This window comes from Oreochromis aureus, linkage group 12 (assembly GCF_013358895.1).
Source record: "Oreochromis aureus strain Israel breed Guangdong linkage group 12, ZZ_aureus, whole genome shotgun sequence".
Classification (NCBI taxonomy): domain Eukaryota; kingdom Metazoa; phylum Chordata; class Actinopteri; order Cichliformes; family Cichlidae; genus Oreochromis; species Oreochromis aureus.
In genome coordinates, this window is record NC_052953.1 from 18850101 (window position 1) to 18866073 (window position 15973).

The following is a 15973-nucleotide window of genomic DNA, read 5'->3' on the forward strand; positions in this document are numbered from 1 at the left end:
ATTTCCCAATGTAAATCTGAACTGATATTCAATACTTCCATATTAAAAGTTTGATAGAAGTCTATTTAATATGCAAACTTGAAGCTGCCACTGCTGCAAAATATAAAAATCTTTGATTTTAGAACAAGAACCAACATAAAAGTTTAAATTCAGTAGTTTTAGGACACATACGAATGACAGCAAGAATTTTTGTTGCCTGAAAATAAAACTAAAGTCCCTGCTTTTAAATGAAACATTCTGTGAGGTAAAAATCGTTACATTGTCTGTCGTGTAACTAAATCATTAAATTTAGTTACACTACAAACAGACACAAATTATGAAATGATGGCTGTCATTTTGAACTTTAGCTGACTTAAAAGGAAAAATAAAAAAGAGAATACTTCCTACCTGGAATTTTACACAACAAATTCTTTTTCTGTTATCTTAGTTTGCCCTAGCACTCCTTCTAAGTCTTCTGATGTCTCAAACCTTCCTGGCACCTTTTAGTACTTCAGTACAGGTGAGACACCTGCCAACTGGAGACTTCCTGTAAGCAGTTTTCAGAGTAAAACTGTTTTTAACAGACAAAACACACTTCAGGATGTGCAGCGATCAAAAGAGTTAAGCATACTAAAAAAATCTTATAACAGAAACATTTTAATATAGAACAGACAAATGCAGTATTATTTTCCCGGAGACTTGACATCAAGAGTTCAACTTATTTAGCCAGCAGGAATAAGTATACAACTATTAATAGAAATGACATGCTTTTATTCTGAAAAAATAACCTTTACAGCCAGATAGTTCCCTGTCCATACATAAAAATGACACTATCTTGATACAGTAAATACACCTGAAAATAGGACAGAAGTATCCCAGCAATTTCACCCTGAGACGGTACAATTAGCAAAAGATTGGAAAACCATGTCTTGAGAAAGCCTCCTGTCTCTAAAAAGAACTAAGCAGCACAGCTTAGATTTGAACAGCTGCTTCTAAATAAACCACAAGACTTCTGGAAAAAGTCATGGCAGACAAATTCAATTCAAGTTCATGTTTGGTCTAATAGCCACAGGACCTGGGCATCTAACTGAAGAAAAAATTCTCCACCGCGATGGGAGAGACTGCTCAAAATCATACAGGGGAGACCTTTTTCTCACCTTCACTGTACATGTCTAAAAACCTTAGTAGGTTACCACAGTAGTTTCCTGTCTGTCATCACCTCATTAATGGCAGAATTACACTGTCTTCCCATTTGCCAGAATCCATTTTAGGATTTCATTGATTACTTTGGAATTATTTCACGGCATGACTCTAAAAACTGTTGGGGGGCGGGGGGCGGGGTGTCCTTTTAACATTTTATCACAAAAAATAAATACATTTCCGATTAGACCACCACCATCATCTCCCCATTTCAAAGGTGTAAAGATGTTTTAAATGTTTTATATCATCTTCCCAAAATTTTACTCTTTCCTTATTTGTCGTGTATTTGCATTTGTTTTGCTTAAAGATACACACGGGTCTGTATTGGTTATAGGATCTATCCATTGCTTACATTTTGGAATTTAAATGTATTTTCATATTGAAATATTTAATCAGATTTTTCTTTAAACAAAATTAATTACCCAGCAGCATACTGCTAGATTGTAAATTTCAGATTACAAAACTGTTAGGTCTACAAGGGCCCTAGTTTGGTAATGGATAGGCCTCGAGCTGCCCTCTTGTGGTCTGTTTCATTCAGCAAAGGATGGTGACAAAACTCAGACCTTAAAGACAATTGGTTTAAAATTTTAAAAGACTAACCTGACCATTTTTATTTTTAGTTTAGTTAAATAAAATGTTTTTCCACACCAGTTTCAGGTTTTAGTTTAGTTATATATAGTAACTATAATAACCTTAGAGAGAAGGTAGTGGACTCTTTATCCAGACTATCAGAAGATGCCTGAGGAGTGGAGAAAATGCTTGCTGGTACTGATTTTTGAAGAACTGGGATAATCTGCAGAGCTGTAATAACTACAGAGGAATAAAGTTCATAAGCAATACCATCAAGCTGTGGGAAAGAGTTCCTGAAGCTAGGCTAAGACGAGAGGTGATGAACAGTGAGTGACAGTATGGCTTCATGCAGAGAAAGAGTGCTACAGATGTGATGTTTGCTTTTAGAGGGTTAATGGAGAAGTGCAGAGAAGGTTAGAGAAGAAACTCGAACTGTGTCATTGTCGATCGAGAGATAGCATATGATGGGTGCCAAGCGAAGAATTGTGATATTGCAGGAGGAAGTCAGGAGGGACAGAGACGTACGTGAGGGTGGAGCAGGACATATGGCAACACTTTCAACACTTTGAGCTGATCTTTCCCAAGTATTACAAGAAATATGCCTGTAAATAATGAAATATGTCACTTGTATAATATTCACAAATCAGGTGGGGTTTTTTGGGGGGGATAAGTATTAATACCTGGGGTCAACCATCCAAAGCAACAGACAGTACACGAGGTTAAGAAGGCAGACTGAAGCGGTTGGAGATAAGTGGCAGGGGCAATGACTGTATAAAATATAGCATATTTCTAAAGTCACTGGTCAGGAGGGACTTGTGACAGAAAAATAGCAGCAGTGGATATATTGGAGAAGTTTATTTTGATACTAATACTAACAGGAGTATAAAAAATGGACATGGAGAACCATAGTACAGCTTTTATGTATAAACATGTGGTTGCTCATTACCTGGCATCCCAAACCAGCAAACTCAAATTCATGTAGTTTTGACTAGTGGCATTAGTATAAAAAAAAGACTGCCAAGTCAACCCTCCTGATTAAAAACTAATCGAGCTGTCCGTACATCTCCTTAACTCCTTTGTCAGAGTATCTGTAATCGCTATATTTCCTACAGCACCTGAACGCAGCACATGGCTACTCGTCCGTCTTTGGTCACGCGGTCGGTGACATCAGACAAAGCGTTGGTGACGCAGATATGTGATGGTGCAACACATGTAATATAACCGGCTACCTGTGAGGATCTGGACTTCGTTTTCTCAGTCATACGCAGAGTGGATCTATCTGAAGCGGAGACTTCTGTCTGTCAGATCTGGTGTAAGCAGCACTTTTGGAGAAAACCGCTTAAGAAATTATTCGCTTCCAGTAAAGCTAACAGTTATTAGCGCTGATAGCATAGTAAGTGAACTTTCACGGTTCAACCTTAACCTACTCGAGGAGGACAGCATTATAGCTAAAGACTAATGTGAACTTTGAACTCCACAGGGGAAAAATTTCGGCATAAAGAGTGCGTTAGGTAACCGTGTAGTCTTGTCTGTTTAGCTAGCCGGACTTCCGTGTGTCGTTCGAGGTCATTCTGTAGCGCTCATTCAAGAGACCGCTTCTATCCCAGACTCTAGTCATGAAGAGCCTGCCGTACTTCTGTCGGGGAGAGGTCGTTCGAGGATTTGGAAGGGGAAGCAAAGAACTCGGTATTCCCACAGGTGAGTTGACTATTTTACCATTTGTATGCAGGGCTTTTAATTAAGCTTACCTAAACGCCGATTTACGCAAATAACGTAGTTGGAATTACAAAGTTGGAAACAACCGTAGACAAAGTTAACATTAGTGGTCTGATTTTATATAATACATGTACGTTATAGCACGTGTGATCAGTTACTCTGTTAGTCCAGCTGTTCTTTGTACTGGCTACCTGCCCCGTTACACACAAGTGAACTGCTCTGCACCTTTTACGTAAATAACGCACCGTTTTTTACCGCAATGTCACGATGATTCACAGTTTTTAATTACTTCATTTATCCTCACGTGTACTTTTCAAAACAAGCTCAGTTTTGGTTTTTACACCACCTATGAGTTTAAGATCTTTACACTTAACCAGTATCAGACCAATAGCTTTCAAACAACTAAAGGGGACTGCATTTTAAACATCTGTTGACCAGGCAGCGTTCAGCTTTTCTTTTTTTTTTTGCTGCCAGAAATGGCCAAATTAATAAACTGTGGGCTTTACTCTAAGAGATCAGAATGGAGCTCTGGGCAGCATGCAGTCACGGACAAAACCAGAACACATGAGTTTATATGGCCTTGAGCATTTTGCAAGATTTTTGGCTTAAAATCAAACTTGCATAGGATATTGGATGCGTTGAGGGTTTTTTGTAATAAATATTTTTCATATATTTTTTTGTCCTCCACAGAAGTTTCTCAAGCAGTTTGTCTCGTTTCACAGTACCAGTTTTTAATACACAGAAGTTAACGGATTAATCAAATGCTTTCTGCAAACATTTCTGGCCTTCATTATCATAAAAAGCAGTTGAACACTTCAGTTAAATAAAAAGTCTTCTTCTAGTTTGAAGTGATTTTGAGAAAATCACAAACTTCTTCCACAGCATCCTTTTTATTCCCATTATCTGATGTTTCCCTCTGACCTACAGCAAACTTCCCAGACTCCGTGGTGGACAATCTTCCAGCAGATATCAACACAGGGATCTACTACGGCTGGGCTTGTGTGGGTAATGGTGATGTCTACAAAATGGTGATGAGCATCGGCTGGAACCCTTACTACAAAAATACCAAGAAATCCATGGTAAGCACTTAAATGCCATAGTGTTGTGGCCATAAAAGATGTCCTTGATAGTAAAGGGTTAAGCTAATGATAATCTAGTTACAAGCGTCCATAGACTCTACAGCTTTGACAGGAAAATTAGATTTCACACAAACATATTTAAGCTGAATATGTGAACTTCTTTAAAAAGTCACCTGACTAAAGACGTGGGTAAATGTAGATTATTTTCTTTCCCCGTCAGTGTATATATAGAGAGAGTTTTCCAGCCATCACCATGTGTAATAATTCGGAAATGTCCTTTCCACAAAACACATAATGTTGCGCTCAACACCAAATCTTTGTACATGTGCAATGTGCCTGGTTTTAAAGAAAGCTGGTCTATTCCATCTAGCGACATACTTATTTTTGCTAATGAATAGGGATGCACCGATACCGATACTGGTATCGGGTATCGGGGCCGATACTGTAAAATGTGTGCGTACTCGTACTCGTAAAAGTTAACCGATACCATGAACCGATACTAATGTAGCCCGTATGGGAATTTGGGAGTGGATACTCATAATTCCCATGGACTTAAACGCCACGGTAACATAAGGTGTTCACAGTTGATGTTATGTGATGTAACTCTACCCTGAATGTAATTTGCCCTGTAATATGTCGCAAGGTAAATACAGGTAATTAGAGCAATCAAACTGTTATGTTAATCATAAAAGTATTATTTTATGGTATGTAACTCTGAAGGAGTTAAAATATTTTCAGAGTTCTCATTTTCTGGAGGCCCGTGAAGGTAGCATAAAACGGGACCTGTGTATCTGTTGCAATGGAGGAGGAGAACAGAACGGCATGGAGAGATGAGCGAGGTTAGCTGAACCAAAGTGAGAGACTCGGCTAGTTTTACTGAGGTTAACCAGCACAAAAGAGTGTGTGACTAGAAAACTGACCGTGTGAGAGCTTCACAACAGAGTGTGGGTGAAGTGACTTTTTGTTTCAATGGTCGCACCACCGTGCTGTGTTTCCAGCTACGATCGCCGAGGCTAAAGGCTAGCCGGACTGCTTGGCTTCGCCAAGGAGGCAGCCGCTATGGACTGTCGGAGAGCTGGACAGTGACGGGCTAACGCGCTGTAGCAGAGACAGCATCGGTCCGCAGGGAGTGGATTTAGTGTGGGACTGGTGCACGGCGATCTACCGATCAGCTGAACTGTAAGTCAGACTTTTGTGCTCTTACTGGGGAGAAGAGGATTTTTCTCCATCGTCCGGCGTGAGCAGCAAACAGGCCTGCAACAAGTGTGAATGTGAGTGTGTGGAGCTGATGTGTGAATATTGTGTGTTTAGTGGATTTATAAAACGTGTTTTGGAGTGTATATTAGTGAGTCACTTACCAAAAGGTGATAACATAAGTTGGGTTGTTTAATATAATTTGAAAGGGAATTATTTCATTTATACAGTGTATTTCATTTGGTTAAGGAATTGGAATATCATTTGAGTTTAAAAAAGGGATGTGTTGTACAGTATTTGTCTCTGCCCTTACGTTCAGTAAACGTTTCGTTTGTGTTAAAGAGTTGTCTGGGGTCGTTTCTTTACTACTGGTTAAGTTTAACTTGTGTGTGGTAGAAGTATCGGTTTTTGTACTCGGTATCGGCAAGTACTCAGATCCAAGTATCGGTATCGGATCGGTTTGAAAAAATTGGTATCGTTGCATCCCTACTAATGAACATGTCAACAATTTGAGACATGTGTTAGTCAGGATGGATTTCCACAGATCTCCTCAGCAATTTATTTCTTTAATTTTTGTCTAGTTTACCAGATGGGAATTTCCCCTGCCTCAATCGTGCCCATTGTATATCAAAAAAGGATACTTTTTTGCATCCTCACACTGGGAAGAAGTTTAAAAAAACAGAATCTCTTGTAGAAAAGAAAACTGTATTCTACTTGTTAAAATGGCCATGTGGCTAGCATATGCAGGTAAAACTAATCAGATTTAAAAATAAGGATTTCTGAAGATAACAGCAGCATAAGAAATAGACATGAGAGCTCCAGTGTTTAGACATTTTAATGCGGCTGTCTGTCTTGTGCGTTACCTCCTCTCAAAAGAGGTGTAGATTCAGACCGATTATTGTTACAGAGGGACAGATATAGCTTTTGTGCACTACAGACTGAAAGCCCTAAAAGCTTGAACTGTTAAAATGCTTTTTGTGATCAATTATATGGTTTATTCTCTCTATTTTCATACTTCATGTGAGGTTGTTTCAAGTCTAAAAAGTGCCATGCATTCATCTAGTTTCTTTGTGAACTTTCCTTTTTTTCCCCATGTCTGTTTTTAATATTTCTAATAATGTTGTGCATAAAATCATTTTGACAGTATTAGTTTAAACTGTGTTTTGTTGTTTTTTGTTTTTGTTTTTCATCTGGATTGCAGATGGCTTGTAGATATTCTAAAGCTTATTACTGAATCGTCCATTTTTTTTCCCTCAGTATTTACTTTTTCTACCAAAAGTCCTTTTCACATTGACACTGTCCACTGCTGTTTGTGTGTGTTTTACATTAAGTTTTCATGCTGCATTTGCGGTATACAGTACTGTGCAAAAGTCTTTTGCCATCATTTGTCACTCAGTATTTTTGCTTTCAAGGACTCAGACTTTCTTATAGTCTTCTAAATGTTCTGTTAAGTTTTCTGGAGGTCTTTCAAACATTGGTTGCTTTTTCACTCATTGTCAGGCCCTCACCACTTTCAGAGGAATGTTTTTGTTTAAGCCACTTACAACTGACTTATGGGTCATCCAAGCATTAAAAAAAGACACAACTGAAGAAATTAACCAGTGTGATGTGTTAACACACAGTTTAGCAAACAATCAGTTTTAAATTGTATCTTTGGACACTTTGTTAATATTTGTTCCCATTTCTTTGTAAAATCTATAAAATAATTTCAACAAAAACAGTTTAACAAACAAAATAGTATTTATTTATTTTTATTTATTTTTTTTGTATCTTTGTACAAATGGAGAACCAACAGAATAGCAGATGAACCGTATTTAAAATAGGGAAAATAAATAAATAAAATAGGAAAAAAAATCAACAAAAACCTGACGCAGAACCTTGAGTTTGGACCTTTAGTTAATGCATCAACTGTTCACTGAAGCCTCAACAGAAATGGCCTCAATGGAAGGGTGGATGGGAAACTGAGAGAACCCCGAGGTATGCCAAAAAACCCAACATCTGGACTAAAAACTGGTTTCTGTGAGCACTGATTTAAAAACTTCAAATTCTTCAAATCATTATGTCCATCAAAGCAGTCTGGATATCGCATGTCCTCCACACACTGGCATTGATTGGCTTTTTATTTTGCAAGTCCTTTTTTCCCCCAGATGCGTCATAGGAGCGAATGCAACATTGTAACATTTTTCTAATACAAAAAAGCAATTCAGTAAATTATGGCTCTTATCTAACTTTATGCATTTTTGGTTATAGGAGACTCATGTGATTCACAAATTCAAAGAAGACTTTTATGGAGAAGTTCTCAGTGTGGTCCTTGTGGGGTACATCCGCCCAGAAAGAAGCTTTAACTCACTCGGTATGCCTTTTAGTTATGCTCATCTCAACACAGAAGTGATGTAGTGTGATGCCAGTAATGCCCTTTTAAAGTTTTGCTCAGTATTAATGAATACATTTCCATCATCCCTTTTCCTGTACTCTCATAACACTTTTCTCACCTTTTTGCACACCTTCGCTTCCGTCCTGACAGAAGCCCTCATTGCGGCAATCAACAGTGATATCGAGGAGGCCAAGATGAAGCTGGAGCTGCCAGAGCATCACAAGTTGAAAGATGACAACTTCTTCACCAGCACAGCCAACTCCTCTTCAGTCCTGCCCGCCACGCCCAGCCCGTCCACGTCACAGACTATTATGAACGGTCACTAACAGCTGGCTAAAACAGCAGTGCTGTGGATACACTCACACAGACCAGAATTAGACAAAGGTTTATGTAAATGCACAGCCTCGCTGTCACAATGCATGCACATGGACCTAATCATAAGCAATCTTTTTTTCTTTTTTTTTAAATTCTGTTTTTCTTTTATGTTGTCAGTGTCTCTTTGTAAAGAGCTGTTAAGCTTCCTGCCTGGTTTTGTCACACAGACTGATTATGTCTGCCTCTCAACGGTCCTGCTGTATATTTGGAATCGTTTACTAGAGAAGGCACTAAAAAACAGACCTTGGGATTAAGGTAATTGCAACCACTGCAGAGGCAGTTGTAAAATATTGTGTGTAAAAGGTACAAATAGACTATAAAGTGTCTGATCACTATTTATTTTGGTTGGAAATACATGACTTATCTTTTTTTCCTGCTTCAGCGACGGTTAAAGAGAAGGTCTGGGCATTATTATCTGCAACAAAAACACATTATGCAATCTGAGGCTTTTTGAAAGTCTTCAGTTTTTCTTGTTTTCTCCTTACGTGTCCCTCTTCAGAAAAGGAGGAAGTAAAAGGACTCTGCGCTAAAACTTTTACACTTGGCCAGAAATTCAGTTTTGTTTTGACGCAGGAAGAAAATGGTTAAGATGCTTATTATTTATTGAAAGATATGTTTACCTAAAATGTTTTAAGCGAAGGCTTCTTATTAATCTTTATTTTTATTTTATCTGGATTTAGGTATCACTTAACTGTCTTGTCAATGACCAGTCCTTTTAATCAGCAGTGAATTATAGATGAACACTAAGGCTGAAAAAGGCTTTAAGCACGTTGGGAATTTGTTCCCTTTAGCCTTTTCTTTTCAGTGTCGATGGCTTTGTTACAGATAGAAAAACACTGGCAGATGGAGATGCTAAAAGATCTTTTTAGTACAAATGGAAGTGTATAACACAAATGTATGAGAATTTGAACAGATAAAACTAAAACAAGCACACTATTCTTAGTATCTGCATTGGTTAGTTTAAAATATATTTATATTCAGAAACTGTTGTCAAAGCCCTGGCTGGTGTTAGCCGTGTGTGTGCGTGCGCGCGCGCCTGTTCAGCTTTTACAATGAAGTGTTTACTTTCATTCGAAGCTCTGAAGATTAGTTGAAGAAATGTGGAAGCCTGCTGATGTGATTTCAGCTCTTATAAACTCTTGTGTTACATGAGTTTATTAAAATGTTATTTAGAGAGTAAAAAAAAAAAAAGTGAATTTTAATGAATGCTGACATTTGTCGTGCACTCAGCTATTTTTGCTGGTGAGATGCCTTTTAGTTGATCCATTTGTAATGCGTGTAAAGGACTGAACTAATTAATTGTGCTGCTTTATCAACCCTATCAAAGATATAGTGATATCGGTAGATACACTTTTTTTTTTTTTTTTTCTTCTCCCCAGTCTAATCACTGCAGGGCGGTCTGCTGTTTTAGTCTCACATGTTGCAGTTATTTAGTCTAGTTTACACAGGGACCACAGATACTTGATGTAGAGTTCATTAAAGCGTATCCACCTTTATTTTCATCCATGTTTCATTAAATCCAATCATTTTAATTCAATTGTATCAAAGTTTTCTTTTCTACTTTTTACATGATGAAAACGAGAAACCCACATTAAACGATATGTAGCTGTCTGACCTGTTAATACTTTTTGCCACATTACATCTTTGGCTGATACAACCTGAATTTTGTACTGAACTCATATTAGCTTTTACAAATACGCACACATATACATGTTAATTCAGATTAAATCTGTTCTTAAACATATTTTCAAGATTAAAAGGCTTAATAAGGTGGCTGGTGAGTGTATGCAATCTTGACGTCCTCCATTGTCGCCATATTTTAACCACATGAAACCCTGAACTCTCAAATAATTGCAAGAAACTCATTTTTTGAAACTAGTCTTTTTTTCTTACATGAATATATGAATTTGCTTACATTAGTTTTATTTTAAGTTACTTGCTATGCTTGGCTTTTTTTTCTTTTTTTTTTTGTGGGGTGAAAAAAAATCACTCATCAAATATGATACACTTGACATTACAGGATTAGACTATATGATTAGATAGTAAAATTTATAGCTGTCAGTGATGATATTGTTAAATTCAGACCAAATTTTTAAATAGGGTAAAATTAACTGCTTTTATTTTAAATTGGTTTCTGTGAACATAAAATTTGAGCACTGTCACGGGTTCAAAATATTGGGGATGGATACAGGAGGAAAACCAAAATAACAACACTGGTCCGGCCGGGTCAAGTCAAACGATGATTTTAATGAACACACGTGTGGGAGATGGGACACTGCACGCAGACAGCACCAGATCTCTCTCCGAAAACCACACAATAGTTTTTATGAAAATCAGGGTATTGGAACGCCCCCTCATGCGTAAAGTCGGTACAATACAATCAATGTTGACAACTTTTAACACGTTAAAAGAACATCTTCTTCCCGAGGCCAGATCCTTCCCGGTAATCTTCTAACTCTGCTTATCCCCTGGAACAAACAGTCTCTCCTGCAAGCATAATCAAACAGCTACAAGGCTTTGCAGATTGTTATTTAAATATTTGAACTCTCCCCTACACATGAGTTTAACTACTGCTTGTGTGTGTGCGTGTGTGCCTCGACCTCAGCATTCACTCTGTCTATAAGGACAGAGGCCAACTCTGCATGTGTGCAATAACCTAACTGAAACCATACATGTAGTCTGTTGAATAAATGTTCTAATTATTTTAAATTCATTTTTAATTTTGACTGTTTTATCCTTCACATTTTGTTTTGCTTTCTTTTATGCTTTTATATGCAATTCTTTTGCCTTGCGTGTTTTAATGCCATTCAACCTGCCAGCTCGTCTTGGTACCTTACCATAGTCCTCATTCTCCGTTATTTCATCTCACCCTTTTGAATGTTAAGCACTTTGGAACACCACTGGTTTTTAAATGTGCTATATAAATAAAGTTTGTTGTTGTTTGTTGTAATCAAATGCCACTACTCAAAGCTTAATAAAAAGAATATAAATGAATAAAGGATAATGATGAATAACATGATATATGTGTTTTGTAAGCCTGTTCTTTCTATAGCTCAAGATCCTTAACACAATAGATTGTTCAGTCCTCGCGCCGAACAAAGTTTCCGACCCTTCACTAGTTGACCGAGCCCCCCTCATTGGCAAGCACAAAAAATACAATGCATGTATATGAAAAGGATTATCACTGCACCTGTAATAGAAAAATGTTAATATGGAATCATGACAATACCTGTAATACAAGTTGTAACATAAGGCCGACAGCCTAAAGAAATTCTCTAATGAAGTAACAATTAATGATGATACATAAATGAACTAATGAGTAATTATTGCCAATACACACTACTTAAAAGGTTAACAAAAGATATATCTAAATAAAGCATCATAAAATAACATGATGTAAGTGTCTTGTAAGCATGTGCGGCCTTCTACGCTCTACGTCACTTCACTCAATAGATCAGCCAGACATCCCGCTGACTGTAGCTTTTAACCCTTACTGACGTGAGCACAACTCCATAATAAACACCAAGCGGCAATATGTATAAAGATGATCATGGTTACACCTGCAATGAAAGATTATATGATTATACCAACACCTATAAATAGAAGATTAACATGAGGTTATAACAATCACTGTAATACAAACGTTAATGTAATGTCAATAGCTTCAATAAATGCTTTAATGCAATGATAAAATAACAGTAAAATATCCCTTCTCAGCACATGTCAAATTCAGTTTTAAAATGTTGAGGTCAACAGGTACACAGGATGAGTTACACTCGAAACAAAGATCAAAATCCAGCTTTATTATGAAACAACCATTCACAGCACATTTAACTTAAAGAAGAAAAAAAAAGCCAACTCTTCTCACTACACGTTCGGTGACTGAACGAGACTTGTTATCTCAGGGAGACCAAACAAGCTGGAGTGCTACGTTAAAGTCACAATAAAGTCAAACTGTAAGAAAAATATTTTAAGGAAAAGTGTGGGAAGATCACTTATGAAACTTTCTGCTCTGTTGTGTGGAAGTCTGAACACCTGCACAGACATGGTAGATTTTAATGTAGCCTAAACAAGGAAACAACAACAACTGTAAATCGGTCCGAAAAGATCCAAAGTGACCCACACAGGGTCACAAATCACACTAGTCTGCTAAGAATTCCTCTAACGTGATTCACACAAAGACACAACTGAAGAAAATGCTGATATTTCAGCACTAATTAAAGGCTGCTTAAAATCCCATGTTGCCAAAGCAGAGAAGCATATTACATGTGCTATTAAATATAGTGTTGTGTGTGAAATGCAAAGACGTTTAGTTTTAGCTTTTGCTGACAAAGCTGAATCCTGCAAACATTCACATAATTTATGCATCGCTCTTTGTTTTCCAATTAAATTAATATTAAATTAACCCCTAAAATTTAATACAGGTGACTTGTATTAAATAGTACTGACAAGACAACACTAACCTCGCCCAAAGAAATCCAACTTTTGATTCTAAATTTGTCTCAAATCACATTTATAATGACTTAATAAGCAAATCTAATTTAGATGACCCATGCAGGTTTGCAGAGCATCTTTATAATAGCAGAGCCAATTTATCAGCTGATATTAGCCATTTGCCAATAGATCGGTGTTGGCATTTATAATGGTTGATAAATTAAAAATGTAAAAATGAAGACGAGATGGGAGAAACACCAGTGTTAGTTCAATTCATGGTTTGTACAGCAGAGGGCACTCTGCAACTCCCCTGTTGGCAAAAGGTGTTTTAAATTCAACAACCAGCTGATCCGAGCAGAGTCGGGTAGAGCCTAAAGTAGATTATTTTTAAACTGCGCATGTTATCTTAGCTAGGGAAATCTGTTTTTGTTTCATGTGTCTGAAATGAAAAAAAAATATTGACTGATATCTCATTTTTAAATCATCAAATATCGGTATCTGTTTTAAAAATCCTATACTGATCGGTTTCTAAACGTTTATTATATTTTTTACATGTATGCAAAACAGGCCATTTCTCAGCATAAAAAGATGAATAACATTTTGTTTCACCACAACATTATTTCACAGTTTATCAAACTTGAAAGAACCAAATAATTTTCACCAAAATATAAAAGGACTGTCTGTGTAGAGATGAAAACGGGAAACAAAGATGATTCAAATTTTCAATATGTAGCAAAAAATGTTGATTATACCCATAATTCCTTTCCCGGGCTTGTCTTTTATTACAATTACACATAGCTTTGCTCCACCAGCTAATTAACTGTTAGAAATTAAATATTTTCTAAAGGAATACAACTTGTTTTTTAAAAAAAGGATTAAATTAACATGGCTGATGAGTTTCTACTTTAAAAAAAAAAAAAAGGACAGCACAGCAAATTTACGCTGCAAAATAAACATCAAACGGAGAACCATCCCTGTCGGCTCTCTTTTCATCTATATGAGTAGCTCTCATCATCATACTCTAGTTCAATGTCATCTTGATCCAAGAACCCATACTTGAACTTCTTATACACCGTTCCATCTTGTGCCATGTACACAATATCATCATCTTCCTCTTCTTCGTCATCGTCACCGTCAATAATTCTGTCGTTGTACTCCCCAAATGAAGAGCTGGCGGGTTGTGGTGCAGTGTCTTCCTTGGTGCTCAGTTTCTGGTACCCTCCAGCTCTGGTTTTAGGTGTCGCGGCACGGGATTTAGACCGAGCATTGAAGAAGAGAAAGAGCACTCCGCCCACAGAGAGGATGATGAGAACACAAACGAAGGCAAAGACTGTAGCTCCGCTGCCCTGAGTGTCCTCCTGCAGCACCACAAAGTTGACATCCAAGACGCACTCGACTAAGAAAAAAGAGAGAGCAGACCATGAGGTTAAAGTGCACAAATCTAAAGTGTGTGTTTGGTTTATCAACTGAAAACTGTTAAATCAGGGGTGTTAAACATAGTCCGGCCCACTGGACCGCTTTGGAAAATATGAAGGTGAGAATAAATTCTTGGACTTGAAAAAAATTTCCTGTTTTTTACCATCCACTGCAGAAATTTCAGGCAAAACAAGAAGATGATTTGGGCTGTTTGAGAATTAAATTATTTAAATGGGGCCAGATGTATTGCAAGATTCACACGCACTTAAACACAGTTTTCCATGAACAAGTATGGCGAGAGTATGTGTTCAAAAAGCTAAGGGAGGGATTTTCACTGAAAAGATCACACATGCTGGTTGTAGAGGTGTGTTTGCAGGAAGTTTGTGTTTCAGTGTGGCTCCTCATTTACATTGTGATGACTTGCAGTCGCAGCACTCCCTGGGGATTTGTTGTTCTTTGTGGCGTATCTCATTTCCACAACACGTCAAGCAGCGACCATCATCAGAGAGGAGTTGGCCCGCGTGGCACACGGTGCAGTTCCATATGCCGGGACCTCGGCAGCCTAAACAAGACGGGTGGCACGCTCTGCACTCGAGTTTCTCGCTCTCTGACTTTGAGTCCTGAAGAAGAAAACAGACTAAATCTGCGGGTTCACACATTTGGTCAGCTCTGGCAAATTGCTGCATATGATAAGTATAAGATTAATGAGTAATTTGAACATAAACAAAAACACTTTGTAATTAAAAAAAAAAACACAAGAGATCTGTCACCTCTGATGCAGCGTAGTAGCCTATTGAACACTTGGCGTTACACATGGTAGCCATCAACTTGTAGCCAAAATAGCAGGACTCACAGGCTAAAGCGCTGTTTTCTGGGAGGAGAGAGGCGATAAATGAAGAGCAGTTACATCGGCATTCGTCTTTGCTACAGTTTAAGATTTGATTTAATGGGAAAATCCATTTATTCCATGTTCCAGAAAAATAGTTCTCTATTTAATTCAGTATAATTTTTTTTTTAATCTCAGCTACCCCTCAGCCTCCTAATAGAGGCACATATGGTTTAAATTTTAAAATCATAGGTCACAGCTTTCTTAAATTCTTGTTTTCATAAGAGTTTCATAAGAGCTTCAGAAAACTCGTGACCTTTGATGTCATCAAGGTCATCGAGATTCGAGCTTGAGAGTTTTAGCAGATGTAAAATTTTCACCAATTTGAAAATCCTACATCTGGTTCTCAACTTATCGTGTTCACACAGCCCAATGGGGTAACAACAATTTCCCATCGACTTTGAGGGGGGAAAATGAGCTACAATGCAGATAAGAATAAATAAATAGACATGACAGGCTTCCCTTACCGTTGCAGGTCTTGCAGGTAGGGTGACACTTGTGACAGCTCATGGAATGACTGACTTGGTAGTATCCAGGAGGGCAGCTCTGCAGGCACTGCCCCCACTGCTTCATGTAGACATAGCCCTCTCTGCAGCTCAGACAGTTTCCGCTACCACCTCCCTGACACTGGCTACAAGACGGGTCACAGCGCTCACACACCATGGTGGCTGTGTTGCCAAAGTGACTGAGAAAGAGAGAGAAGATATCAGCTTACTTCATGGTGTTTTTTTATTAAAGGATGTGAGACTA

General features: G+C 37.8%; 2 protein-coding genes across 3 annotated transcripts in view; one reads left to right on the forward strand and one right to left on the reverse strand.

Moving 5' to 3' along the window:
• Nucleotides 1-2889: 2889 nt before the first annotated feature.
• Nucleotides 2890-10098, forward strand: rfk (riboflavin kinase). Of its 2 annotated transcripts, none has more exons than XM_039621044.1 (5): nt 2890-3142; nt 3357-3447; nt 4393-4544; nt 7989-8091; nt 8263-10098. In XM_039621044.1, exons 2-5 carry the CDS (start codon nt 3366-3368, stop codon nt 8436-8438), a joined length of 513 nt encoding a protein of 170 aa, XP_039476978.1. In that variant the 5' UTR covers nt 2890-3142; nt 3357-3365; the 3' UTR covers nt 8439-10098. The 2 variants fall into 2 exon arrangements, with proteins under 2 accessions (XP_039476978.1, XP_031611273.1); XM_031755413.2 differs by having other exon boundaries at nt 2895-3061.
• Nucleotides 10099-12270: 2172 nt separating this feature from the next.
• pcsk5b (proprotein convertase subtilisin/kexin type 5b) overlaps nt 12271-15973 on the reverse strand; it is an 82047-nt gene continuing 78344 nt past the window's right edge. The window contains exons 34-37 of the mRNA XM_039620296.1: nt 15691-15908; nt 15108-15208; nt 14747-14957; nt 12271-14317 (exon numbers count right to left, since the gene is read on the reverse strand). Of these exons, the coding sequence (XP_039476230.1) occupies nt 13911-14317; nt 14747-14957; nt 15108-15208; nt 15691-15908 (937 nt within the window). The 3' untranslated portion in view covers nt 12271-13910. The remainder of the gene's footprint in view (nt 14318-14746; nt 14958-15107; nt 15209-15690; nt 15909-15973) is intronic.

Bases quoted from the DNA above. Each gene is read 5' to 3' on its own strand.
- rfk (XM_039621044.1), top strand. From the start codon at position 3,366: ATGAAGAGCCTGCCGTACTTCTGTCGGGGAGAGGTCGTTCGAGGATTT. The intron at 4,545-7,988 runs GTAAGCACTTAA...TTTTGGTTATAG, and splicing joins AAAATACCAAGAAATCCATG to GAGACTCATGTGATTCACAA. The intron at 8,092-8,262 runs GTATGCCTTTTA...CCGTCCTGACAG, and splicing joins AAGAAGCTTTAACTCACTCG to AAGCCCTCATTGCGGCAATC.